Source organism: Mauremys mutica, chromosome 3, assembly GCF_020497125.1.
Source record: "Mauremys mutica isolate MM-2020 ecotype Southern chromosome 3, ASM2049712v1, whole genome shotgun sequence".
Classification (NCBI taxonomy): Eukaryota; Metazoa; Chordata; order Testudines; family Geoemydidae; genus Mauremys; species Mauremys mutica.
Window position 1 is genome coordinate 147,932,950 of NC_059074.1, and position 27,341 is coordinate 147,960,290.

General features: G+C 47.0%; 2 protein-coding genes across 3 annotated transcripts in view; one reads left to right on the plus strand and one right to left on the minus strand.

Moving 5' to 3' along the window:
* Positions 1–2,104: 2,104 nt before the first annotated feature.
* On the minus strand, positions 2,105–16,271 carry MRPL14 (mitochondrial ribosomal protein L14). The gene is made up of 3 exons (XM_045009133.1): positions 16,127–16,271; positions 4,914–5,007; positions 2,105–2,641 (listed from the first exon to the last, which is right to left on the minus strand). The coding sequence occupies exons 2-3, from the start codon at positions 4,985–4,987 to the stop codon at positions 2,275–2,277; spliced, it is 441 nt and encodes a 146-aa protein (XP_044865068.1). The 5' UTR covers positions 4,988–5,007; positions 16,127–16,271; the 3' UTR covers positions 2,105–2,274.
* Positions 16,272–16,325: 54 nt separating this feature from the next.
* The window catches only part of TMEM63B (transmembrane protein 63B), a 95,299-nt gene continuing 84,283 nt past the window's right edge, over positions 16,326–27,341 (plus strand). For both annotated transcript variants that reach the window (XM_045009129.1, XM_045009131.1), the window contains exon 1: positions 16,326–16,511. The gene's annotated coding sequence lies outside the window, so the exon portion shown is untranslated. The remainder of the gene's footprint in view (positions 16,512–27,341) is intronic.

The window sequence follows — 27,341 nt, forward strand, 5'->3', positions numbered from 1 at the left end:
TAAACAGGCAGCAGATCATTGTTCAAGTTAATTTTTCAAGAATGGCCTTCATACAAAGCATCAAATGCTTAGTAGTAAAACAAGGCTTTGCAATGCACACATGCAAGCTTCAGCTCATAATCACCTATGATGAAAAGCTAGTACTTTAAGCAAATGCACCTTCTAAGTGCCTTTGGTATTTACTACTACTGGGCAGCTGGACCTGTCTTTTGGTCTGGGCCAGTGGAATTCAGTAATTTTGGATTACTTTTCTCTCTCCAACTTTAGCACATTTAACTTCAGCTGACAGCATGAACAAACCTGCAACAAGCACAGCAAGTAACTGCTAAAGATGGCAAAGCTTGCCCCACCCCAACAAGAGAAGCAATGCTGAATGTCTGGACTGCCTCCACATATGGTTTATAAATAGGCAATTCAGATTAAAGATGGCTTTCAGCGTTATAAAATCCCAGCTGCAAGACTCATTCAGGTGGTAGGGAGCCACTAGAGGGCACCAGGAGTGCAGAAATAGTGAATGCTTAAGTCTTCATTCCCTTTAAGTAGAATCTTGTGATTCCTTTTAGGAACCAATAGGGTCATTTCCTCTGCCCATGGCTAAAACGGATCAGTAATATTGTTATAACAAATAAAACACCCACTGCTACTCCTCTAGGTGGAGCATTTTAAAAGGGTTACAGATGTGATTTAACTTAACTCATGGGATTTTCATGAGTTCTTTTTCAAACCGGAGCCCTAATTGTATTGCATCAGCTTTATGCAATCTCCCCCAGTCCTTAGCCCGCACTTCCTAAGCCCTGATGCAACATCATAGGACAGGTGTTTGCTTCCCATGGTAGCAGATGCCTATGCCACTCTGTGGAACATTTCAATTCTGCTTTTAGAACGACATTCACTGCAGCTGAGACTCCCTAAAAGTATCCCTTATAGTTCTGGGCCCACACTCAACCAAAAAGGACTTTATACGTCTACATGTTTGCAACTCCCTACGTTATGGTGGAACGATAGCAAACGCAGGTTCAGGCATCTAATCTAGCTGCATTTATCACTGTAAACCATCAGAAGTGGAGTTCCTATTGACCATAGAATCACAGAAATGTAGAACTGGAAGGGACCTTGAGAGGTCATCTAGTCCAGCCCTCTGCACTGAGGAGAACCAAGTATGACTAGACCATCACTGACAGGTGGTTGTCCAACCTGGTCTTAAAAACCTCCAACAACATGGATTCCACAACCTCCCGTGGAAGCCTACTCCAGAGCTTAACTGTCCTTAGAGTTAGAAAAGAGGCCCTTCCCTCTATCAAAGACACAACAGGTCTTGCACAGCAGAATGACATAAATGTCCCCTCAAAGCAGGGAGGGGTTTGTTTGGAAGGAGACTGCTATCAAATGAGCAGGAGAAACTGCCCTCAGTTTAAGCTAGAGTTAGAGTCTTCTCTTCTGCTCGCCACAAGGCCGAGGACCTGGAAAGCAGAAAGTGTGGAGGTGAAAAAGGAACTTGAAAGGACCTGAACCCAAGAGCTAGTGAAGAGAACCAGAAAATGAAACTGACTAGTTATTTCCAAAGCCTTCCTCTGGCTCACACATACATTTCTTGTCCTTCCCTACAAGATCCTACTCACCTGAGTCCTGGCTTGCATCTCAGATCTTATCACTTTGCCTCATGCCCCCACTTGTTTCCTCTCCAGTTCTCACCTCTTCACCTTATTCTGGGGTGCCCGCAAACATGGAGCAACTTCTCACTACCAATGTGAGCAGTCCCCTAACGCTGTCCTCACTGCAATCCCTCCTGAAGACCGGCTTTTTTCTGCAAGGTCCACAGAGACTAGCCCATAACTTAACTGCCCGTAGCACTCCAACATTTCATTTCAATCATATGCTTTTCTCTGGGTCTCCCCCTGTGTCTTATCTGGGTCATTTAGACTTGCAAGATCTTGGGGGCAGGAACTGTACTTATTTGTGTGTTACACATCAGAAAACACTCTCAATATGCAAGTTGCCAGAACTGAAAAATGCAAAAGAGTAAAAAAACAGTATAAATGATTTTCTAACTGCATCACATCTTTTTAGATGGTTTTGCCAAAGCAATCTAAAAAAAAATACTCAGTGTCTTAAAAATCTTTTATTCGGCTATAGATCTTAATTCATGAGTAGAAGACAAGTCTCCCAATGAACCTCAGTTCTCCTCGGTTCCTCTTCTAGGTTAAGCTGAACCACATGGAACACTTACTCTTCCAAAGATCATGCAGCAGGACAGCCTGAGACCTTTCACAGTCTTCACACTAAGTGCTGGGCAATGGCCAACACTTTAGAGAACTCTCCTTCGCGCTTCCGCAGGATCAAGGGTATTGGGGTTTTTATTCTAGTCCCCGTTGGGTTTCCATTGTCTTCGATGAGCACCACATTGTTGGAATCAAATCTAGGTGTCATGCAAGGGCCAGGCATCCTGTGACCTACAATTAAAGCCTTTTTCTTTTCTCCTTTGATAGCCAGGAGAATTTTATCCCCCACTTTACCAACTCCAGTCTTGTTATACACATGGATGCATTTGGGCGGCCGATGGTACGGCGTGTTCCCCAAGGCACTGTTGTCCACCACTCGCACGCGGGTCAGTTTCTGTATCGCACTGCATGCTCCAGTGATGCTGGCAAAAGAGAAGTAAGAATGCTAGACAGAGCTTCTCAAACAATCCTTGGTGGTCAAGGGCAAAGCCCAGCACAGAATCAAGCTGTTACATGAGCCAATGATAAGGAGTCAGTGAGAAATACATACCATACTGGTGACACATCTACTGCGTGCAAAGTGTTCTTTGAAAGTCAGGTGCTACTTTGGGCTTCATATACAATTTGCTAAATGTAAACAAATTATTCATGCTAACCGGGAGTCAAAAGGGCCACTCTACTCTGAAATGTGCCTTTAAAACATGACCTTGTGGAGCCTCCTGTTTATTGCACCCCTTAGCACCTCCAGATGCAACGTGTTCAGTTTACAAGTGAAAGGATTTGGGTTTTTTTTTGTCAGTGCCACAAACAGCACCAGAGATCTGAGAATCAAGCTGGGCTCTTTGTTTCTTGCATGTCCTCATTAGTAATAAAGGTTCTGCAGAATAAATTCTCCCTTCAGTGACACCTGTGAAGTCCCACTGCCTTCTGCGAATGTGCACAGGTGTCACTTAGTAGGAAATTCTCTTCATGATTCAAAAAAAGGAACAGAGCGTGAGCTGGAGTCTCTTAGCTATATTGGGACTAACGAGAATAAAAAGAAGTACAAATGTGTTTGTTAAATCAGCAGATCTGATTCTGAATACACTCAGGAAGGGCAGGGCGGATCTGTACAGAAAGGGGTCATTTTTACATGTTCGCTTTTCAAAGTAGAACATCACTTTAAAATACATTTGTTCTTTTTTTTTATTAGTCTTTAAAATATCAAATTCGAAGTGGTTTATTGGCCCCATTCAAAGAAGACACCTGGCCAAAGTCTAGGAAAGTCTCTCACCACTACAAACAAAGGCCCTGTTCAAATCCACTTGACCAGGCCCCTTAGGCCCATACTGATCTGATTGCTGGCAGACATCAACCCAGTAGTTTGTTTGTGAATTACACAATGACCACTCAGATTACACAATGACCACTTCAGGATGAAAGGCCAGCCTATCCACCCAGGTTCTTTCTAGTTTTATAGAGCATAAACTATACAGTAACTAAATCACAACATCTAGATCCCTCGTTCCCTCTTGAAGATGGGGAATATGTGCACACAACTTTGGCCCCCACAAGGAGTGGCACAAACTTCCTGGCTCATCAAGTGCAGCACACATTTGTGAAACGGACATTTTAAAGAGTACCGGGAGGCAGGGGGTTTATGCCCCAGTGCTGCACAAACACAGAACAAGAAGATGGTCCCCATATAACGGGTACAGCCTCATATTGTTAGCACCACATGGCTCCAGAGCCTCTCGGTTTCCCAGTTATCTACCATCAACACCTTCTTTGCCACTATCCTTTTAAAAGTCTCGGGGACAAATTCTGATCACATTTACCCCAGTGTAAAAGTGGTAGTCCGTGGTCCTCATTCCAGATATCCATATAAATGTAGCCCATGGTACTAAAGAGGTGAGGTACTAAGCTCCTTTTATATGGAAACTGTCCTTATTTGCCTCAGATACTGAGCTCAGATACTACAGTGATGGGTGTGACATGAATGACTAATAAGTGAGTCAATTTAAAACACCAATCCCCCTGCAAACTACGGCTCTAATCAACCCTGCAATGAGACCTGTGTTGGTGGCTCCACATACCCACACAGAGCATATTGCAGGACCAAGGTCTTAAAGGCTAGTCAATGCATTGCAGTATGTGAAGTTAATGAATAAATGCCTAGAGGCAGGGACAGGCACTTTAAATTAAAAGAAAACAATGAAAGGGACACTGTCAAGATACAAGAAAAGAATTTTTAAAATTATTTTTGGTCTAAATACCAGACAATTAACACTAGAAGAATTCTAAGCATGTAACTGACTTTTCAGCACATGGGGCATTTTGTTATCTTTTCTGCATTTCACTCAGCTGGCAACAGTAACAAAGCAGCTTTACCTTCTGCTCCCACGCCCTGATCTTGCAATCAGATGGGCACAGGAAGCCTCTGAGACCTACTCAGCACACAGGCACAAGATCTGCTCACGGCCACTATCACGTCTTGATTGTCAGGCACCAGCATACACTGTTGTGTTTGGATTGCTTAGGCAATCTTTTGAATGGCTTTTCATGGACTGTAATGACAATTTTTCTCTTACACTGTTTTTATGAAATTAGAATGACGACATTTTGTATTAGAGCTACTTAACAACGTCCCTTTAAATACGAAAAACACTCAGTTAAAAAAACAACAACAACAGGCTCGCAGTATTTGAAAAGTACCTGAAGTGCCGCTGCTCGACTGCTCTGTTTACTTGGGTTAACAGCAAGTCCAGTCGCCTACTCAAGAAAGCCATTGAGATTCTGGTAACAAGCCCTGCACGAGAAACAAGAGAATTATGGATTCTGGAAACTGGATAGTGCTGATTTCAATTTTTTAAAAAAGGTAAATCATAGGCTGGAACCTAAAAGACACATTTGGGATGTACAGTACATTGCACTGCTGGGCATAGATTACTTGAGTGCTGACAGCATCCTCAGCATTGTACAAACCAGAGCAATAGTCCTTATTTGAATCCGACAGTCAGGCTTTGGCTACACTTGCATTTCAAAGCGCTGCCGCGGCAGCGCTTTGAAGCGCTAAGTGTAATCAAAGCACCAGCGCTGGGAGAAAACTCTCCCAGCGCTGTCCGTACTCCACTTCCCTGTGGGGAATAACGGACAGCGCTGGGAGCGCGGCTCCCAGCGCTGTGGCTTTGACTACACTGGCGCTTTGTAGCGCCGCAATTTGCAGCGCTGCAGAGGGTGTGTTTTCACACCCTGCTGCAGCGCTGCAAATTTGTAAGTGTAGCCAAGCCCTCAGACATAAAGCATAGGCAGTATGTTCAATATCACTGCAGTGCAGTTTTCTACTTAAGGGGAAATATATCACTGTAGTGCCTTTTCCCTCTTAATGCAAGCCATGTAGCCATTATTTTGGGAATTGTGGGCATGAATGGAGAGAACATAGTCACTATGTAAGAGACTTTATTCAATCATTAACAGCTACTAAAGTTCTCTCTAAAAAAAGGCCCAAAAAATTCTGATTCCTTTAACGTGGGTTTCGATATAAAATCTGTGGGTTTGCGGATTACAGGAGGCAAGTCACTACAGAACATGAAAGGAATGAAGCTCCAGCTGCCACTGATGGTGTTCCAAATCTTAGCAAGCAGCGGGCATTCCTCAGCTTGTTACGAGACCCCAATACTATTTCAGGGCTTGGCTACACTTGCAGGTGTGCAGCGCTGGGAGGTACAGCTGTGTAGGGAAAGCGCTAGAGTATGGCCACACTGACAGCTACCAGCGCTGCAGTGTGGCCACATTTGCAACATTTGCAGCGGTGTTGGGAGTGGTGCATTATGGGCAGCTATCCCAGCGTTCAAGTGGCTACAACGTGCTTTTCAAAAGAGGGGGGTGGGGTGGAGTGTGACAGGGAGCATGGGGGAGAGAGAGAGAGTGGATTTTTGGAGCCGACACTGTCAGCTCCCTGCTTTGCAAATTCTGACCATTTCCCGGACGCCTCATTCACTCTTAAATGCAAACAGCCTGCAGACCAGATAAGCAGCTGCTCTGAGGGACTTTCTTTCCCCTCCCATGCTGTTTCTCTCCTAAAGCAAACACTAGCTGTAGACATTCATCCCCCTGCCTGCCTCATTCACAGCAAAAAGGAGCTGTGTTTGTTTTTTAGATAAGCAGCTCTGGGAGCCTCGAGTTCGCAACAAAACAAAGAGAGGCATCATAACAAAACAAAGAGTTCTTTAGTTTAAAGCATTATGGGAAAATTCTGCCGGAGGCCAATTACAGCGCTTTTGGTGGCCACGCTGGCGGAGCAGCGCTGCATCAGCGGCGCTGCAATAGTTATACCCGAGGCAGAGCAGGAGCACAGCCAGCGCTGCAGCCAGGGAGATGCAGCGCTGTATGTGCCTTGCAAGTGTGGACGGTGCGTAAGTTGCAGCGCTGTAAACTCACCACCAGCGCTGCAACTCTCCAGTGTAGGCAAGCCCTCAGACAATATTTCCCCACTTGCGGTGCCCACAGGAAACTATCTCCTGCAACGTAAGAAGTTATTTCAGGAGCCAAAGCTTTCAGCAGTATTGCTATTCTTAAGTCTTTGCAGCATTCCAACCTCATTATAGCCTTTTGTAAAGACTTGGGCAAGAATTTATCAGATACCAAAAATGCTATCAAAACTAGATTCCCTGACTTTCTCCTGGGCCTATATTTTAGGTGCTTCTATTTCTCTGTATCTATGACCATACAGAATAACTGGACTCTTTCAAACAAGGCTCCCTTCTGCCTCTCTTCTTCCTGAAGCAGCCCTTAAAATACAGTTGCCACTTGTCTTTTAGCCAGTTCTGATAACCTTGGGGCCATGTTCTGTATACTGGCACATTTTAAGGACCATCTGAAAAAATCTGCCGCACCACTTCTGCGCCAACACACACACACACACACACACACACAATATAGCATGTATTTTTAACTGTGCTGCAAGTGGCCTCACACATCACGTGGGCAGGTTTTGAATAAGAGGCTTACCACATTGGAAGTGTGGTATTTTTTGTGGCAAAGAAACAAAACAAAACAAAACCGGGAGGGGGGGAGGGAGGAGGAGATAACAGAACCTGGAATAAATTAGCAATATTTCCATTATTCCTAAGGCAATCATCTTCACTGCCCCAAAAGGTATGTTTTTAAAGCAAGAGAGCTAACACTATCTCGCTGTGAAATACTAGAAGGAACAAGACTCTGTAGTTTTTACTTTGATGTAGCCAGGCAAGCTCAACTATGGCAGGGAGATATAGTAACTTTGTCTAGCTACATGAAGGGTAAGACTACCTATGCCTTGACTCCATTAGGATTTTACAGCAAGAGAGCTTCAGTTACCTCACCCTAAACACACACAACTTTCCCTGTAGTGAAGAGAGAGACTTTGTCCTCAGTTTTGCCAACACTCCTATATATGCTTAATTTTACAAATGGAAGCAAAACTAAGCACATACATGAGTGTTTGCAGGTTACTCTCACTACCTCCAGAGCCTGTGTCTAAGGCAAGCCATGGATCTTTCCAACAGATCCATGAGAAATACCAGTGCCTGTTTGTCCCTTTCCCGTACCATACTGTCTACTTAAATTCTAAATTTGCTATCTGTCAGCAACAGCCTATCTTTCCATACGAGGATGATGTCTGCCAAGGGGAAAAAAAGTCATTGATGAGACATCAGATGGCTGAGGAGTCCAATCAGTGCTCTACAGTTTTTTTCATATATCTATGGCAGGTGGTTGCTTGGAGACAGCACAGCTGCTGGCCGGGATGCTGTACCCTTTCCTTCCTCCTCTGCCGTTTCTCGGCCTCTTGAGCCAGGCGATTCTCTTCAAAACGGGCTGAGGCTTGATGTATGATGCGATGCCATAGCAGTCTATTGGCAGCCAGCTCTTCCCAATTCGTGGGGTCAATGCCTCCCTTCTTAAGATATACTTTCAGGGTGTCCTTGTAGCGTTTCCTCTGCAGGTCCTCTTACCATGACTGGCGTTAAGCAGGGTTATTGCCCCAAACCCTTTTTCCATCTATCTTGCTGTGAGCTCGATTCTTATTCGTGACCTTTCTTCTGGAATTGGGATTGAGTATTGCATGGACGGCGAGCTCTTCAACCTGTGGTGTCTTCATTCTAAAGCGAAGGTCACCAGGACTGTTATTATCGACCTTCAGTATGCTGACAACCGTGCTATCCTCGTGCACACTGAGGCTGATTTGCAATCCACCCTAGATCTTTTCTCAGGTGCCTATCATAGCCTGCGACTTTCCCTCAACATTGGGAAGACTAAGGTACTCCACCAGCCTGCCCCACCATAAATTGCCCCCCTTCTCCCACAAATTGTCATCGGTGGTGAACTCCTGGAAAACACTGAGCCCTTGGATGTTTCTAACCCTGAATCCTCTGCATGGCATGAGATTACACAGCCACTGACCCAAGACAGCCTCTGCCCTGTTAAAGTGGACAGTGTTCAAGAACTATGTGTGATCAGTATTGCATCTTTATAGCAATGATGAGAAACTCTTCCATCCCCTCTTCCCCAACACATTCTGCTAGTCTTAACTTTCCCTTTGAGCTGAAATGCCCCCCACAATTCAGCTCATGCAGTGAAACACACTTTGCACTTAATACTGTATGAACAGTAAATCAGATCTTCAATTTGTTTGACTAACATCAGCATTTCCAAACTTCCCAAGGAATTGAAAATGTAGACCACTGGCAGCAAGAGCCCAACAGGTAAGCCGTTTTTTTGGTCTACTGTACTGGGTGCCAGACACTCCCAAGTTTAGACCCAGCTCCAGTATACTCTGGGTAGCCTTTAAGAAGTCATTTATCCTCTCTGCCTTAGTATCTCCATCTTAACTCCAAGGGGCAGATTAATTTTTTATTGTCTGTATGGCGGTATGTGAATGCTAAGTATTAAAAGCCTGGTTTAATGCTGGTTTAGCAGTCATTATAAAGCACTAAAATCCATCCCACCAGTTGCAGCACAGACCACTTCAATGCTCCAGAGAGCTGTTACCACACGCTGGCAAATCTTCAAAGTGGACCAGAGAGGAGACAACAGCATTTGGCACATTCTATTAGAGAAGTAACCGCAACCGTGTGAATAACAAATTAACTTAGTTTTCTTCTTAAGTTTGCTTTCCAGTGTCATTTCTGTCCATGTTTCGGTGCTTTGTGGTGTGTTTGTAAGAGGCTCTTCCCAGCCCCTCTCAAGCCTTATACAATGCAATCATTGTTCCTTCGGGCACTTCCAAGGGCCACTCACCTGTGGGTGCTATTGCCCAATCAGCACATGAGGGTGCTTTATAATATCTGAGAAAGGCAAGAGACTATTACTGTTTAATAGTTAAATATTAACATTCTTCTGATTGTTGACTCGTTCATGCTAATACAGAAGAGGCCAGTTTTCATGTAGACTAACATTTGTACCATCTTCGTCATGGCCACTGCCCAAAACTAAGACTCTAGATAGCCACCAAACCAAAAGCCAATTTCATACAGCATAGAGTTTATATGACAAGAGGTGCTTCTAGTCACAGAAGTGATCGCGGCACTGCAACACAGCAACATGTCTAGCGCACTTAAACGATGACTACATGTTAAATCCGTCCTTTCTAATTTAGGTCACACGGCTGCAGCTAACTCTAGCAATGACTTTTATTTAATATTGAGAGAGTCCAAGTCTGTAAACCCATGACCTTGAAGCTCTTTTACCCACCTGCCCCCAACCTGACCAGGTATGCTGTAGACTCAAACGCAATTTTTTGTTCGGAATAAGTTTTAGAAAGAAAAAAAAAAGTTAATCAAATATTCGCTCACCCAAGTGACCCAAATCCTAGTCTACTGATTAAGTCTGAATGTGCACTAACCCACTGCAGTAAACATTCCATTCTCAAGTGTATTGCAGCATTCTCCCCACTTCAACAGGCCTTCAGCGGACTTACACAAAGCTCAAATACTGCACAGGAAGAGGAACCATTCATTGGTCACAAACCACTGAAGGCTATTTATGCACTGCACCATTTCCAAGTGCTCTATTAAAACTCCCAGCTTACCTTACCCCCTCTCCACTAGGGAATAAAGATGTTTTATTAATCTTGCAAATGTAAGTGTTTTCCAACAGAAACAAATACACTGCAGTTCTGGAATATTCCACTCCACCAAACAGAAAGTGGACAACCCGGAATATTTTATCTAACACACATGGGCCCCTCATTTAACTAATATGATCTGAGGCTGTCTTACCACTAAAATAGCAGCGACCATGTGTGCTTACTCCCAAAGGGAGCCGAACAATCCACAAGTTGCTGAGTACCTTCTTCAGGACTCAAACCACATGGGAAACAAGACTTGAGTCTTCAAATTCTCTTAATTTTATTTGTGAGTCTGCCAATAGGAAAGGTGGCTTTTTTTTCCACTTTAGAGACGTGTTGCAAGACCACCTCCCCTCAACTCCATTTTGTATGATAAAACCTTAATGCCCATTGCAGGGGTACTCTGTCTAGACAGTAACCATTATTACTACATACATTTCTATAGCTCAATTCAAGTGATAGAAGCACTCAGATACAGATTGGAGAGCACTCTGCAGAAGTGTTTACTAATGGCACATTAGGTCACTATAGGATTAAAAGAACTTTAAAAACAAGAGGACAGAACATTCACTTTTAAGGGACACAATTAACTTGAAATCTAGTCCGTTTTAAAAATGAGTTAACCACCTGCTTCCAAATCCCCCGGGAACGTTTGTAGTTTCACAGTCACATTTTCCTATTTATAACTTTTTTTTTTTCCTGTCCCATGTTGCTAGGTGCAAGGGCAAACACTGAAACCAACTAAGCACAAAACTGCTGTTAAATGCACAAAACAAAACAGAAAAACAGGGAAAAACATCTTTTCTCGCGCTCAACTGTAGTAATGTTATGTTAGTAGTCAGTTTAGCAGGGTCTAGCCTGACCATTCTCTCACACTGAGACTGAGAAAAAAGTCAAATCCTGGGCACTAGGACATACAGATTTTAAATGAGTTCTTCGTTCATCATTAAAACGAAGGAAATGAACTCAAGATGATATGCACAATGCAAATGTCTGAACATGCAGCAGCAGTGTATGGGTTTGTTTATTTATGGAATGTCTGCCAACGTTCTCTACAAGAGCCAACTGTGAGCTACAGTAGCTCAACCAATTCAGAGTTTTCTTCAGAAAGAGAGAGATGTGATTAAGAGCTTGTGTGTGTTAAAAACACAGGAGATATTCATTACAAAGGCATAATTGGTTTTACGTTAATGACAGACTATAGAGGCCAAAACTCACACAGAGGGACTTAATTCTTCTAGAAATCAAGTTTTATGAATAGGACTGGTTATTAACCAGGGTATTTATTGGTTCAAGGCAATAATAGAAACTCATTATACCTGTGTTTTGAGAAGGAACAATTCTACTTTTGCATAGTTTCCAAGTGAATCACAAAAATTTGGAATTGGTTGTCAGGATCATAATTAACCAGGAAAAAAAAAAGAACTAGTGTTCCAAATTGAGATTCAGGACTTTCTTTTTAGTGCTATAGATGCCTGAAAACTTTGTCATAGTAAAATTCCCACTCAAATCTTTTCGGATTGCAAACTAATCCAAACATTAACTTGCATAACTGGATTTTGCTTTCTAGTCCTCACAGAGCGTGCACATGCCTGTATATACACCTCAAATCTCAAAACAAACTTCTCTCTTTTAAAGATTAGTGAGGTCTAGTGGACAGGACAATAAACAGGAAGTCAGAAGACTGGGTCTATTCCCAGTTCTACCACTGACCTGTCTTCACAGCAAAACCAAAAAAAAAAAAAGAGGGTGTGGGGGTGTTTACCCTGAGATAGCTAACTAAGTCAGCTGTCTCAGTATCAAATCTTGGTGCAGACCAGGCTAGTTTTTAACCTAAGGTAACTAGTTGAGGTCAATCCCAGGTCAGGGCACAGGGCTGACCTCTATTGGCTACATCAAGGTATAAGTTGTGTGTGCTTTGTCTCCACTGGGATTTTACTGAGAAATAGCTATCTTGATGTAAAACTGTCTTCGTCCAGTATCAGGGGGTAGCCGTGTTAGTCTGTATCCACAAAAACAACAAGGAGACCTGTGGCACCTTAAAGACTAAAAACCACTTCTTCACATGCATTTGAAGATGTGGTTTTTTACCCACAAAAGCTTATGCCCAAATAAATCTGTTAGTCTTTAAGGTGCCACCGGTCTCCTTGTTGTCTTTGTCCATTTCACCTTAGACCAGGGGTGGGCAAACTTTTTGGCCTGAGGGCCACACTGGGGTTGCAAAACTGGATGGAGGGCTGGGTAGGGAAGGCTGTGCCTCCCCAAACAGCCTGGCCCCCACCCCCTATCTGCCCCTTCCCATTTCCCATCCCCTGACTGCCCCCCTCAGAACTCCCAACCCATCCAACCCCCTCCACTCCTTGTCCCCTGACCGCCTCCTGGGACTCCACCCCCTATCCAACTCCCTTGCTTCCAGTCCCCTGACTGCCCCGATCCCATCCACACCCCCACCCCCTGACAGGCCCCCTGGGACCCCACATCTATCCAACCCCCCCCCCATTCCCCATCCCCTGACCTCCTCCCCACACTTCCACCCCATTCAACTGCCCCCTGCTCTCTGACTACCCCCCAGGGCTCCCCACCCCTTATACAATGCCCCATCCCACTTACCATGCTGAGCATAGCATGCAGAGCAGCATGTCTGACTGCCATGCCGGCCGGAGCCAGACACACTGCTGCTCTGCTCGGCAGGAGCGTGCAGCTCTGCCACCCAGAGCGCTGCCCGCACAGCGGCATGACTCTGCGGGGGAGGGGAGGGACAGCAAGGGAAGGGCTGGGGGCTAGCCTCCCGGGCTGGGCAGGATGGTCCTGTGGGCCGGATGTGGCCTGCAGGCCGTAGTTTGCCCACCTCCGCCTTAGACTCTTTGTGCTTGTCTTCACCAGGCATTTACCACCTTGCATTAACTGCCTACGGGTATGTCTTCACTGCAGTTGGCCCAGGCATTTACATGGGTGCTGCCCAATCCCCTCCTATCAACATACAGAATCCCGTCTCCCAAAGTTTCATGGTGCTTTCAACCCAGGCTAGCTGGCACAGCTGGAAGTATGAATAAGAATCTTGGTTCCATTTTCATTCAGGCTGGTAGCTCACCCACTTTGCAGGGAGGACTAACTCATTGGAGGACTAACTCATTTGAACACTGATAGTCCTCTGATGCCTTCCCACAATTCCCTCCAAAGGACAAATTCTCCCACAATCCACTGGGACAGAATCAGACAGGCTCAGCATACTACAGCACAAAGAACCACATGGCATGGCCCCGGAAGTCTTAGTAATACACCCAGGTGAGTGCAGCCGTAGGGAGGACACAGTAATTTGGGTATGGCTTTGCACTGTGGCTGCTCACACCCAGGTTAAGCTAACCAGGGTGCTAATCAATTTATTTAACTCTGCATATCCCAAAGGTTGTTACAAGGAGGAGGAAGAAAAATTGTTCTCCTTAACTTGTGAGGCTAGGACAAGAAGCAATGGACTTAAATTGCAGCAAGGGTGGTTTAGGTTGGACGAGACGCTAAATATGATTCAGCAGTGTTCCCTTGTTGCCAAGAAGGCCAATGGCATATTGGGCTGTATTAGTTGGAGCATTGCCAGCAGATTGAGGGAAGTGATTATTCCCCTCCATTTGGCATCGGTGAGGCCACACCTGGAGTATTGCGTGCAGTTCTGGTCCCCCCCACTACAGAAGGGATGTGGACAAATTGGAGAGAGTCCAGCGGAGAGCAATGATAATGATTAGGGGACTGGGGCACATGACTTACAAGGAGAGGCTGACAGAACTGGGGTTAATTAGTCTGAAGAAGAGAAGAGTGAGGGGGGATTTGATAGCAGCCTTCAACTACCTAAAGGGGGGTTCCAAAGAGGATGGAGCTTGGCTGTTCTTAGTGGTGGCAGATGACAGAACAAGGAGCAATGGTCTCAAGTTGCAGTGCGGGAGGTCTAGGTTGGATATTAGGAAACACTATTTCACTAGGAGGGTGGTGAAGCATTGGAATAGGTTACCTAGGGAGATGGTGGAATCTCCATCCTTAGAGGTTTTTAAGGCCCAGCTTGACAAAGCCCTGGCTGGGATGATTTAGTTGGTGTTGGCCTGCTTTGAGCAGGGGATTGCACTAGATGACCTCCTGAGGTTTCTTCCAATCTTAATAGTCTATGATTAGGAAAAACTTCCTGTCAGGGTGGTTAAGCACAGGAATAAATTGCCTAGGGAGGTTGTGGAACCTCCATCACTGGCAATTTTTAAGAGTAGGTTAAACAAACACCTGTCAGGGATGGTCTAGATCCTGTCCTATGATTCTATGAATTACCTGAGGCCAATGTTTCTCACCCTTTCAGGCTGGTGGCCCCTTGGAGGAGGAGGGGGGAGGTGTTTGTTTACAACCCCATTATTAATTTACTATAAGAGTAAAAATGCATTGATCCTTAGAAGACTAAACATAAACAATGTTTGAGAAGGGAGATATACTGGACCCTGAAAGATGTGCCAGGAGTGGGGGAGCAAGATTTTCTTTGCATTAGACTGCAATAACATTTTCAATAATTTTCCTGATGGTCACACCAGTTGAGAAATGATGCCATTTGTTGATCCTTAAGAGTCTCTAGCCTCTGTTTGCCAGAAGCTGGGAATGGGGGACCAGGGACAGATCACTTGATGATTCCCTCTTCTGTTCATTCCCTCTGAAACATCTGGTATTGGCCACTATCAGAAGACAGGATACTGGGCTAGATGGACCACTGGTCTGACCCAGTATGGCTGTTCTTATGCTCTCAATAACAAATGTTGTAAATTGTAATACACATGGCATAGCCAAACCAGACTTTCTGAAAGGGTCTGGCATAGACATATCCATTGTCTGACTTTTCTAGTTATACTGTAAGCTTATTGAGGCAGGGATGGTCTATTACTATGTCTGTACAGTACTAAAATAATGGCCCCCGGTTTTGGTTGGGGCACTAAATCCTGGGAATTTTCCCAAAATCTGGGAATTTGTGAGTAAAATGTTTTGAATGAAAATTCCCAATTTCCCAAGTTGAAACATTTTACTCACAAATTCCCAGGTTTGGGGAAATTTCCCAGGATATAGAAGCACTGTAAAAAAACTTTATCTGGGAATTTTTCACCAGATTTGGGAAATTTCTAGCACTAGGTTGGGAAAAGTTGGCATTATGATATAGAAGCACTGCAGGCTAGAAGGGACAGTCAATAGATGGACCGTGGGCCATATCCGGGACACCAGACACTTTTGAACAGACCCTGAAATCTTCTCATTTACTTTTTTTTTTTTATTTTTCCCCTGGAGTCTGGAAATTTGGTCCCTGAAAAAAAATAACTGACTCCCCGATCTCCAGCGACCCTGCACCTACAGCAAACAGGGCGATGCGCAGAGGAAGATGCAGCAAGACTCTGGGGCGGCCTAGGCTGGGAAACGAGTACGGTTTGAGGACATCTGGTGAGGCCCATCTGCCCCTCGAAGCCCCCTGCTGTGCACCCAGCCGGCAGCACCCGGGTGTAGCAGCAGGCGGCCATGGCCCGCCCCGGGGCTGCCTGCAGCCAGGCACGCCGGGCAGCGCCCCCGACACGGCAGCGCCCCGCACTCGCTGGGTTCCCCGGCGCTGCCCGGAGAGCGGCCCGCGGCGGGGTCCCGGCCGGGGCGGGCGGCTCTCGCTCCCCGCGTGGCGCAGGGAACGGGCCCCTCCCGGGGCCAGGCAGCGCCAACCCCGGGGCGGGCAGCGAGCGCGGGCCCAAGGCCCCTCGAGGAACCCAGGAGTCCGGCTCTCCCCCCACCCTCGCTCCGCGCGTGCCCCGCTCCCCCAGTCACTCACAGGCCGCAGGCTTCCCGCGCCCCCGGCTCGATCCCAGCACGCATGCGCAAAAGGGGGAGCCTGTGCGGGCAGAGAGAGGGGAACGATCCGATCACTCGATGGGAGGGGCGCGCATGCGCATCAGCCTCTGGCGAGGAGCGCCGGAATCGCCCCTCCCACCACCTCCTCCTGCGCAGGGAGAGGCCACGCCCCCTCGCTCCGTGTCTCCTCCTCCTCGTTCTTCCAGCTGAGCCAGGTAGCGGCTGGAGACTGAGAGCTGGTGTGTGGCCGGGGCGCCTCCCGAGTGTGAGTGCGGCGCTGCACTCCCCGCTTCGGAGGGGCCAGCTGGAGCCCTTGGGGAGTCCAGCAGAAGGAGTTGGGGAGCCGGTCCGTGTCTGACACTGGGGTAAGTGAGTAGCCTGGCATACACTGCATTGCAATGGCTCGTTCCTTTCCTCTCCCTCCGCCCCCCGCCTTTCTTCCCTCTGCAGCAGCAGCTACAAGGACCTGTCTCCAAGGCAGCCTGGAAATGTGAATGTCTCCCTGTGTGTGTGTGTGTGCACCTCTCCCGCCCGTGGGAACGGCTCTCTCCATCCCCGCTCCAGTACCGGTTTCCAATAGATCTGTGGGTGTGCGCGTCGCTTAGCCTGCCTGCCTCTGGAACAATGGAAGCGGGATTACTAGGGAGGTGGCTCCTGCAAATACCCCATTTGCCTCTAGTGTGATTTCCCCCCGCACACACCTTTACGGAGCCCAGCAGCGGGCTCAGAGGCTGGGATACAGGGTATCCAGGGCTGCCCTCTGACACACACTAGCCTCATCGCAATAAACACAATGACTCATTCACCATTTTTGTAGAGGGTTTTTTTTTTCTTGTTTTACCTGGCCCAGCCATGTCTCCTTGCAGTTCCCTGACTCTCCCTCAATGTCAGAAGCAAATCGCCAAGGAGGAAACGCTGTATTTTCATGCTTTTGAGGCTGGATGTTAGGATTGATCCAGGTTTTACTGTCAGGCTGTGTGTGTGTGTGAATCAAGATGGCAAGAGGAGGCTGAGTGCTTCTTTGTTGTTCTCCCCTTTTGGTGGGCTGGGGTAGTGTGATGTGATGTTGGTTCATGGTGCTGCAGTCTCCTTCTCCCTGATGGAAGGTTTAGTTGAGGGGAGTTACTTCATGCTACAATCTCACTCCAGAGCAGCTCTTCAAACTGCAACAGTATTCCTGGGAGAGAAGCCTGGAAGATCCAGGGCTCTGGAGGCAAAATCCACCATCATCCTCCTCAGTCAAAGTTGAATCCACCCTGCATCTTCAGGGAGCTAAAGAACTTCCTTGCTTCTGTCCAGTAGCTTGTTGTCTGTCTATCAGTCCGATCCTTTTAATGGTGCCTGGCTGGACTGAAAAGACTCTGAGGCAATGAGAGTGCAGCTAACAAACAGCTGGGATCTCTGTCAGGGACCTGACACCGAGGCACCAGAAATGCTTTCCTCTGGCTGGTTTGGACTCTATGGGGCAACTATTCTTCTCATCCCGAGCAAGGGTGCAACGAAATTATTTTACATTAAGCTAGATTACACCTGCTAAACCCTTTATCTGCTGCATACTGACCTCAGCTATTTACTTGCTTACTTCTTCTCCCCACCCCTTTTCTCTTCTCTCCTTTCACTAGTGCTTCACCACCACCACCTCCTCCTCCTCCTCCTCACTTTCTTCCAGGATGTGTTTCTCCTGCTGCTCTGCTATAAATAAAAAGTTAGCTTAAAAGCAAAGGAGGCAACCAGGAGAGCTGTGGTGTGAATCCTGAGCTGCTGCCATTCCTGTTTGTTGTGACTTGAGAATTGTGCATTTTAACCTCCCTCCTTCCATTAATGACTGCAACATTGTCTAATTTTATTTCAAGTCACAGTGTGCTAATGTGGGTCACCATCTCATAGTATTGACCTGCTCTTCCCCCACACCTGCCCCAGGGATGAATTAGCTAATGTTGAGCCATGTATAGTACCAGATATGTGCACAGTATTATGTATTATTAAATGGCGTGGAGTTGAAACCCAGCTTTGTTCAGATTTGTCATTCTGGATGCAATTTATTCTTTTGACATTGTAAACAAAATACTAAAAAACTTGAATTTGTAGTGAGCAATTAAAAAAAAAGTATTTAGGGGTCATCTCATGGCCCTTCTGGCCACACAGTATTGGAAAATGGCTTAATATTTTTAAAACAAAATTTTTGATGCTAGAGTATAACATAACCTACATGTGTATGGCCTTTTTGAACAGTAAGGGGGAAAGTGTGAATGGGGAAGGAGGAGCTGTTGAAGACTGGAAGGGGCATGAATGGAGCATCCAAGAGCTTTGTGGGGCTCTTGGAACTTTGATGTGATTGGCTGTCAGTTTTGGTACTGATGGCATTGGTTCTGAAGTTAGCGCCTTCTTAACAACGGTGTGTCTTCGTCCCACTAACAGGCTGAACTGTACAAGAAATGTTGGGGCTTTGCCTCTTTGATGTTATTGCCATCAACATTTAAAAATGTGAATCACATGGTATCCCCATTTATCTAAGTACCAGTCCTTTCTGTGTGGAGATTCTAACAGTCAAATATGTATTATTAACTAGTTCTCCAGCTCCATTTAAACAGAAAAATAATAAACATAACCTTGTCCTCAAAGAGCTTGTAATTTAAGGCCCTGGTTCTAGTCAGATCCAAATGGGGATACCCTGCACCCTTGGGTTACAATTTCAGGACTATATGTAGTGGGGTTAGAATGTGTAAATATTTATGTATGTAATCAGTGGAACCTTGCAATATTTCTGCAGCTACAAAAGTAACATAAGAAACCATATTCCTGATGAAAAGCTGATGCCTATAGCTATACCATAGGATCCCCTCCTCGATGATAAATTACACAAGTGACAGTCATAGCATCTTATCCTTTGCATATAGCATGATGTATATCCATATCACTTGGAGGGCCCGAACCCGGTTGTGACTAGTGGGAGTCTAACGATATGATGATGTACCTATACCCCTGACAGCTAGTAAAATGAAAAAGAGGCGAGTTGGACCATTTGTTGGTTGTGATAGTTGACAGTTCCCTGCAGGAGGGCAAGGTGTCTGCTTCCCTTGAAGGAACAGCTGTTAGGCTTGGTCTTGTTGGCTGGTGACCTCCTCCTAGTGACAGACAAAAGACCTGTACAGTGCAGTTCCTTGCTGTCTCAGCACCCTGGACTTGGATGAAAGTGAGTGGGCTGAAGCTCAGCCCAGGTAGGACAGATGATGCTGGTGTGTCAGTAGTGTGGAAGTAACTCTTGCCCCTTCACTGAGGGAGGTTTTCAATCTGTGGGTGTTTTGGGGTCCCTGACTGACCACCAGGGCTGCAGAATGAAAGCACCTTTTTTTCATTTATCTCTGGTAAGGCGACTGTCTCGCTGTTGAGTACTCACCACAGTTATAGAATCATAGGACTGAAAGGAACCTCAAGAGGTCATCTAGTCTAGTCCTTTGCACTCATGGCAGGGCTAAATATTATCTAGACCATCCATGACAGGTGATTGTCCAACCTGTTCTTAAAAAACTCCAATGATAGAGATTCCACAACCTCCTTCAGCAATTTGTTTCAGTGCTTAACCACCCTGACAGGTAAGAAGTTTTTCCTAATATTCAGCCTAAACCGCACTTGCTGCAACTTATGCCCATATCTTCTTGTCCTATCCTCAGAGGTTAAGGAGAACAATTTTTCTCCCTCCTCCTTTGAACAACCTTTTATGTACTTGAAAATTGTTATCATGTCCCCTGTAAGTCTTCTCTTCTCCAGACTAAACAAACCCAATTTTTCAATCTTCCCTCATAGGTCATGTTTCTAGACTTTTAATCATTTTTGTTGCTCTTCCCTGGACTTTCTGCAATTTGTCCACATCTTTACTGAAATGTAGCACCCAGTATTGGACACATTACTCCAGTTGAGGCCATATCAGCGCAGAGTAGAGCGGAAGAATTACTTCTCGTGTCTTGCTTACAACACTCCTGCTGATACATCCCAGAATGATATTTGCTTTTTTTTTTGCAACAGTGTTAGACTATTGACTCATATTTAGCTTGTGATCCACTATGACCTCCAGATCCCTTTCTGCAGCACTTCTTCCTATGCGGTCATTTCCCATTTTGTATGTATGCAACTGATTGTTCCTTCCTAAATGAAGTACTTTGTATTTGTCCTTATTGAATTTCATCCTATTTACTTCAGACCATTTCTTCAGTTTGTCCAGATCATTTTGAATTTTAATCCTATCCTCCAGAGCACTTGCAACCCCTTCCAGCTTGGCATCATCCTCAGACTTTATATGTGTATTCTCTATGCCATTATCTAAATCATTGATGAAGATATTGAACAGAACCAGAGCCAGAACTGATCTCTGGGGGACCCCCACTTGATATGCCCTTCCAGCTTGACTGTGAACCACTGGTTACTACTCTCTGGGAACGTTTTTCCAACCAGTCATGCACCCACCTATAGTAGCTCCATCTGGGCTGTATTTAGTTTGTTTATCCTTGCCTCTGACTTTCTGTGCTGTGCATGGGGCTGGCCTTGAAAGGACCGGCTGGCACAGAATGTAGCTCCTCTTAGCCAGAGGTGACATTACACCAGTGGCTTCCTCTTCCGTTCCAAGTGCAATTTGAGATGTTGATATTACTCTATAAAACTTGTGTGTGGAATGGGTCATGACCACCTGGGAGACCTGCCTCTCTTCCCCCAATGCACCATTGTGAAGACTGACAGCAGCTGGGAGTGAGCCAAGATTGAGGGCATGCAGGCAGATAGGAGTTTCAGGCAGATGTGTAGAAGTTAGGGGAGGATAATAACACTTCTAGAGCCTCCAAGAGTCTTGAAGCACTTTGCAAAGGTTAAATATTATTCCTGTCTTGCAAGTGGGGAAACTGAGGCATGGGGGGTAAAGGACTTGCCCATAGTTGTACACCAAGACAGAGCCAGAGCTAGGACTCACTCTGCTGTCCTTCAGTCCCCTGCTCCAACCACTAGGTCAGTGATACTCAGACTGTGGCTCGCAAGTGGCTCTTTAATGTGTCTCCTGCGGCTCTTTGCAGCATGATATTAAAACACAGTGTGATTTAATTATTAACCAAACAGGATAGTTTTACTATGTTATTAACCAACTGTAGTTGTTAAAATAATAATACGTGCTCAGTCATTTTGCTGTGAGAAAATAATATATATATAAAATTAAAATATTTCCCGTCATACTATTTAAATACGAATATACAGTATTATAGTAAATGAAACAATAAATTCACACCACCGTGGCTCTTATGGGTAATGTTGATCGCTAATTTGGCTCCTGACCCACTAAGATCTGAATAAAAACAACAAGGAGTCCGGTGGCACCTTAAAGACTAACAGATTTATTTGGGCATAAGCTTTCGTGGGTAAAAAAAACCACTTCTTCAGATGCATGGAGTGAGAATTACAGATGCAGGCATTACACACTGAGGCTTTGGCTACACTTACACTTCAAAGCGCTCCTAGCGCTGTCCGTACTCCACCTCCCTGTGGGGAATAACGGACAGCGCTGGGAGCCGCGCTCCCAGCGCTGGGGCTTTGACTACACTGGCGCTTTGCAGCCCCGCAATTTGCAGCGCTGGAGAGGGTGTGTTTTCACACCCTGCTGCAGCGCTGCAAATTTGTAAGTGTAGCCAAGCCCTGACACATGAAGAGAAGGGAGTTACCTCACAAGTGAAGAGCCATTGTTGACAGGGCCAATACAATCAGGGTGGATGTAGTCCACTCCCAACAATTGATGAGGAGGTGTCAACTCCAGGAGAGGACAAGCTGCTGTGTGTCACTGCACTAGACCACGTTTGCTTCTTCCTACCCAAAAGCATGTCCACTGAGGAATGTAAATGCCACACACAGCATCTGGGATAGGACTGTGGGCAGCTCTAGGTCCACTGCTGGTTATAGAGCTCCAACTGAATGGCGGACAAGTCGTGAGGAATGCACTGGGGTCGTGTATGGGGGGGAAAGAGGAGCTTAGGGTGCCCGTTACACAGACCTGAAGCCCAACGCTATATATGTCTGTGCCCGGGAAACACTGTTCTAGATGAAACAGTACATGCTGTACCAGGAACCCTCCCCCCCCACCTCTGCCTGTTCTGGTTCATGGAGCACCTTAATCTGGGGGAGATGGTCATTGGCTGTTTGGGAGGAATGTCCATTTCCAGTAGTAACTCATAGTGAGCAAGTGGTTTGTGTTAGTTCTGGTCCCCTTTAGGACAATGTATCCTGACTTCTTCTGCAGATGCCTCACCCCATGACTGGAGAAAACCTTTGAGAATACATTGTAGGGGTAAACCCCACCGTGTGACCTGTGGCTAGACTAGATGGGCTTTAATAGCTTTTTATCCTTCTCTAATGTTTCAGAATCTGTGCAGAGAGCAAACCACTCAGCTAGTAAGTAACTCCAGGAGGACTCCATGCAAACCAGAAATAGCAAAGCATTAAGGCTATTACCTCTAATCACTGCAATTAGCTCATGTCTTACCTAGAAGATGCCTTTTCCTCTAGAACCTTTTAGCCTGAAGAATATTCTCTTGTCACTGAGGGAGGGAGTCTATTCTACTTAGCCATCCAGTTAGCACTGGTGGGAATTATGTGGGAATGAGGCACTGAAAAGGGTAGGGAAGAGACCCCAGTGGGGGCTGGTGAGTAGATTGTGTTACACAATGTTCTGTGTGTTTTTGTCTTTGTTGTAGTAAGTAACCTTGGAAAGAACTGAGACTACGGGATTTTCTGAGTATTTTGGCTGTTAGCTCTGTAGTCAGGAGATCTCTCCTGGGGCTTTGCATGCTGGTACCTCTTCCTCTTTGACACAATATTGCCAACCTCAAACATCTAAAAATCATGAATCGGGTACAAAAATAATGGAATTTTTAAAAAACATTTGGTTCTGAGCCCTCTTGGTGCCCCCAGTTTGTTTTGCCAGCGTTTCTCTGCAGCCATGAGACTAGAAGACTTTTACAAAGAGAGAGAGCTCCCCCCTTAACACTTGCCTCCAGGAGCTGGGGCTTTAAGAAAAACACCAAATATCATGAGATTTGTGATTAAGCCCTAACATTGGTAGCACTGAGTTTTGTCCAGTGCTAATTATGCTTTCATGGAGCCAGGTTGAAGTGCCTCAGGCTGCAGGTAGCCTCATGGAATTCTCCCACAGCCCATATTGCTACCTTCACCTTTAATACTGAGATACAGCCTGGGAAGAGTGCACATCCCAGCATGCAGTGCTCTATCTTCATCCAACCAGTCCAGATGGCACATTGCATGCTGGGGCCCATACGGTATGTCTGCATTGCAATGAAATTAACACCCGCAGTTGGCCCTTGTCGGCTGACTTGGGCTCATGGGGCTCCAGGGCTGTAAAACAGCAGTGTGGACATTGAGGCTTGGGGCTGGAGCCTGGTCTCTGGAACCCTGCAAGGGGGGAGGATCCCAGAGCCCAGCACAGGGCCGCCCAGAGTGGGGGGCAAGTGGGGCAACTTGCCCTGGGCCCTGCAGGGGCCCCCACGAGAGTTTTTCGGGGGCCCTGGAGCGGGGTCCTTCACTCGCTCCGAGGGTCCCAGAGCTTCTTCCGCTCCGGGTCGGCAGCGGCAATTCAGCGGCAGGGGGTCCTTCCGCTCTGGGACCCGCCGCCAAAGTGCCCCGAAGACCTGCGGCCAGGGGTCCTTCCACCCCAGGACCCGCCGCCGAAGAGCTGGGTCTTTGGTGGTAATTCGGCGGCGGAGGGCTCCCCGCTGCGGGTCTTCAGGGCACTTCAGTGCAGAAGGACCCCACCACCACCAAATTACCGCCGAAGTGGGGGGCCCCCTGCTGCCGAGGCCCCCAGGCCCCCTGAATTCTCTGGGCGGCCCTGGCCCAGCCTGAGCCCAAATAATCTACACTGCAGTTTTATAGCCTCACAGCCTGAGCCCCATGAGTCTTTAGCCTCTGCAGGAGACACCTCCACATTACAGCTAAGACAACTGGGATCCGCTCTGTTGGATGTAACTATGTCCAGCCCTGGGGCTTCTGTTTGTTTTCCAACCCCTGTTTAGTTACCAGCCTCTGTTTGGGAGCCCCTTCCCCCCACTGAGTTAATTGCAGGCAAGCAATGATTGTGGCTCCAAAAGCCAGTTTGCATATCAAAGGATCTGTGAGCTGTGGAATCTGATGCCTCCCCTCCCACACCATGGCTTACTGGAGTTTGGGGTAAATCTGCCCCCAGGTTTTTCTGGTTAGCAGTCCTGGGAGAGCACAACCCCCTGAACTGCATCTGTGGCTTTTAATAAATGTATTGTCAAAGCCTATCCACTGTAGAGCTGCCTTCCAAAACATGGGAACAAAACAGATGAGAGCAAATCTAAGCACACGCCCTTGGTGCTATCCCTTTAAGCAGGAAGAGTCGCTCCCTGGGATCCTGCTGCAGCCCTTCCCCTAACTCATCTGGAAGCTGTGTCATTTGATTGCTAGCCCTTCAAGGCCTTGCATATTCCTGCCCCTGAAGTGCCTCGGGCAACTTAGCATTAGACAAATAACCAATAAACAGGCTGGACAGAGGCCAGAATCTGCCCTACTTTCCCCCCTGGGCCCGTGTAACCTTATTCTTGTTTCAGCCCATGAGTCTGGATGTTTTATTTTAAAATGTGTGCTAACCATGCCAGCCTGCATCTCTGTCCCCATGGTTACAAGCCAGCAAAGACAGCCCTGGACCCCTGTGCTGCCCTGACAGCAATGAGGACACCCCCACCCCCAATCCTCCCCAGCGCCAAGTTGTCCCAAACGATCCTGCTTGGCTCCCCGCTCACAAGCAGACCCTATAACAAACTGGTCTGCAGCCAAGCCCATTTTGTTAAGGATGGTTTGTTATTTCCTTGTATGCTCAGTACTGCGTGGTGCATACAAATCCAGGCAGTGTCTGCCCCAAATAGCTTTGCTAAGGAAGCAAACTCCAGTGAGGAGCTTCTAAAGGGGACTGGAAACTCTGATCAAGAGTGGGGAACTAAATGATGGGAAATCCTTGGCCGGTTTCCGATCTAAAATTTGGTGAGGCTGCTCACAGGAAGCTGTTACAGCAGATGGCAGCTGGGATTTCTGGGGATGCCTAGGAGGAGGCAGGAGGCTGGTGCTCCCAATGTGTACCATGCAGGAGGTCTCCTTGCCCTCGGCCCAGTCCTTTGATCTGCTGGCTGGCATAGCCAGGGCAAGGAGAGAAAAGCGCAAATAGGATCCAATTCTTGATGCATATTTTCTGCTCTGTATTTTCCACATGATCTGCTGACCACAGGAAGGAAACTAAAGGCCTGTGGAAAGCTGGAATTGAAAGGACAGGACTTCTACCCCTGAACTGGTTCTGCAGAGTCCCAGATCGTGCATGATGGACTCGGAGGCCGGGGCGGGATGGTTGCAGTTCTTAATGGTGCAACTGCACTTTCTCTGAGATGCCACATGAAACTGAGCAGGTCTAGTCAGTGCAGAGCTGAATCTCCTGCTTTCTGCTGTATCTGAAAGGCTTGTGGATGGGCTGGGCGCCAGGAGGAATGCATTTCAGTGCCACGGCTGAATGGGCCCAACTGTCCCCACCTCAGTGGGTGGGGACCATACATTCAGAGCTCTGATCTGAGACAATGGAGATACTGCAGCTCAGGGAATTAATTGGACTGGCTGACGGTGTGGCTTCAAGGAAAGCTTTCCCTTTCAGGCTTGTGTACACTTGCAGAAAGGGGACCTGAAACTTCTCAGCAGTGCAGCACTGAGCATGAGTAGAAGTGCAAATGCTGTATAGAGGGATTTACCGGGGACAAGGTGCTAAAGTTGCCCCATGGAAGCATTTCCTCCCCCCACCCAAAGAACAGGAGTTACGGAGTCAGTTAAGCTTAGGGTTGCCAGGTATTCATTCCAGTCCAAAAGGGACCCTGGCGACTCCGGTCGGGGCTGTTAAAAGTCTGGTCAGCAGCACGGCAGGGGCCTGAGGCTAAGGCAGGCTCCTGCCTGCCCTGGCTCCGCACTGCTCCCAGAAGTGGCCATCAGGTCCTTTAGGCGCATGGGCTGCCAGGGAGGCTCCGCATGCTGCCCCTGCCCTGAGTACCAGCTCGACAGCTCCCATGGGTCATGGTTCCTCCCTGGCTTCCCATGTACCTAGGTGCTGTAGGGACCTAGGAGCCCCTTCCTGGGAGCTGCAGTAAGCACTGCCAGGACCCCGCCCAACACCCTGCCTCAGCCCTGAGCCCTCTCCTGCACCCCGAGTCCTTCATCCCCAGCCCCACCCCAGAGTCCAGACCCCGAACCAGAGTCCTCACCCCCTTGCACCCCAACCCCCTGCCCCAGCCTGGAGCCCCCCTCTCAATTTATTCTTGTCCCAGAGTTAGTCTGGGCATCAGCTACTTGTTTCAATGCAAATTAGCAGCAGGGAACCCATGACCCACAGTGTGCAGTGTAGAATTTTGTTCTCCATCCTGTAACATACCATGTTAATTCCTCTCTGCTCCATAATTCCTCTTCACATGCACCCCATCATACAGCCTCACACAGACCTAGCAGGCAGTGCTTGAAGATTTATTCCTGCTCTTCCCCAGATTCGCAGAGATACCCCTGCCTTCCTCCTCCCCCGTCTCCCCCCACCAGCCTTTTACTAATGTATGAATGAGTTTAGAGGAGCCCCACTTGTGAGGTCTGTTCTGGGAAGGTGCTAATGTCACTACTTTAGGGGAAGGGGATGCTCTTCCTCGGGCACTGTGCATGGCCGTGATCCCAAAGGCTTGTTACATCAGCACCAGAGGACAGGAGAACTGCAACCAGTATTTATTTCTGAAAGCTCCAGGTACCAGAGCAGCTGCTCTATGATCATTCAGTACAATGATCTCAATCAAGTCTCTTCTTCATACTCCCCTCCCCTCTAGTCTCCTCCTAGAGAAGTGACCTGTGTGGACCTCTCTGCTCCTGCATTGAACCCTTGGATAGTGAGATTCCTGTTCTCTGTCTGTTCAACCGAAGTGCTACTGATCTGATCTCTCCCTGAAACAACCACCCTCCCCAGGCTAGCCCCACATGCTCTTGTATTGGATGTGCTCTGTTTGTTGCGTTTCAGCCTCTTCTTTTCCCCCTTGATTCCTCTGATTCTCTGTGATGTATTTGCCGGTTGTGAGCCCCTTCTCTTCCCTGAAAGGAGTCTGCAGATGTGAGGAGCTCCTGGGATT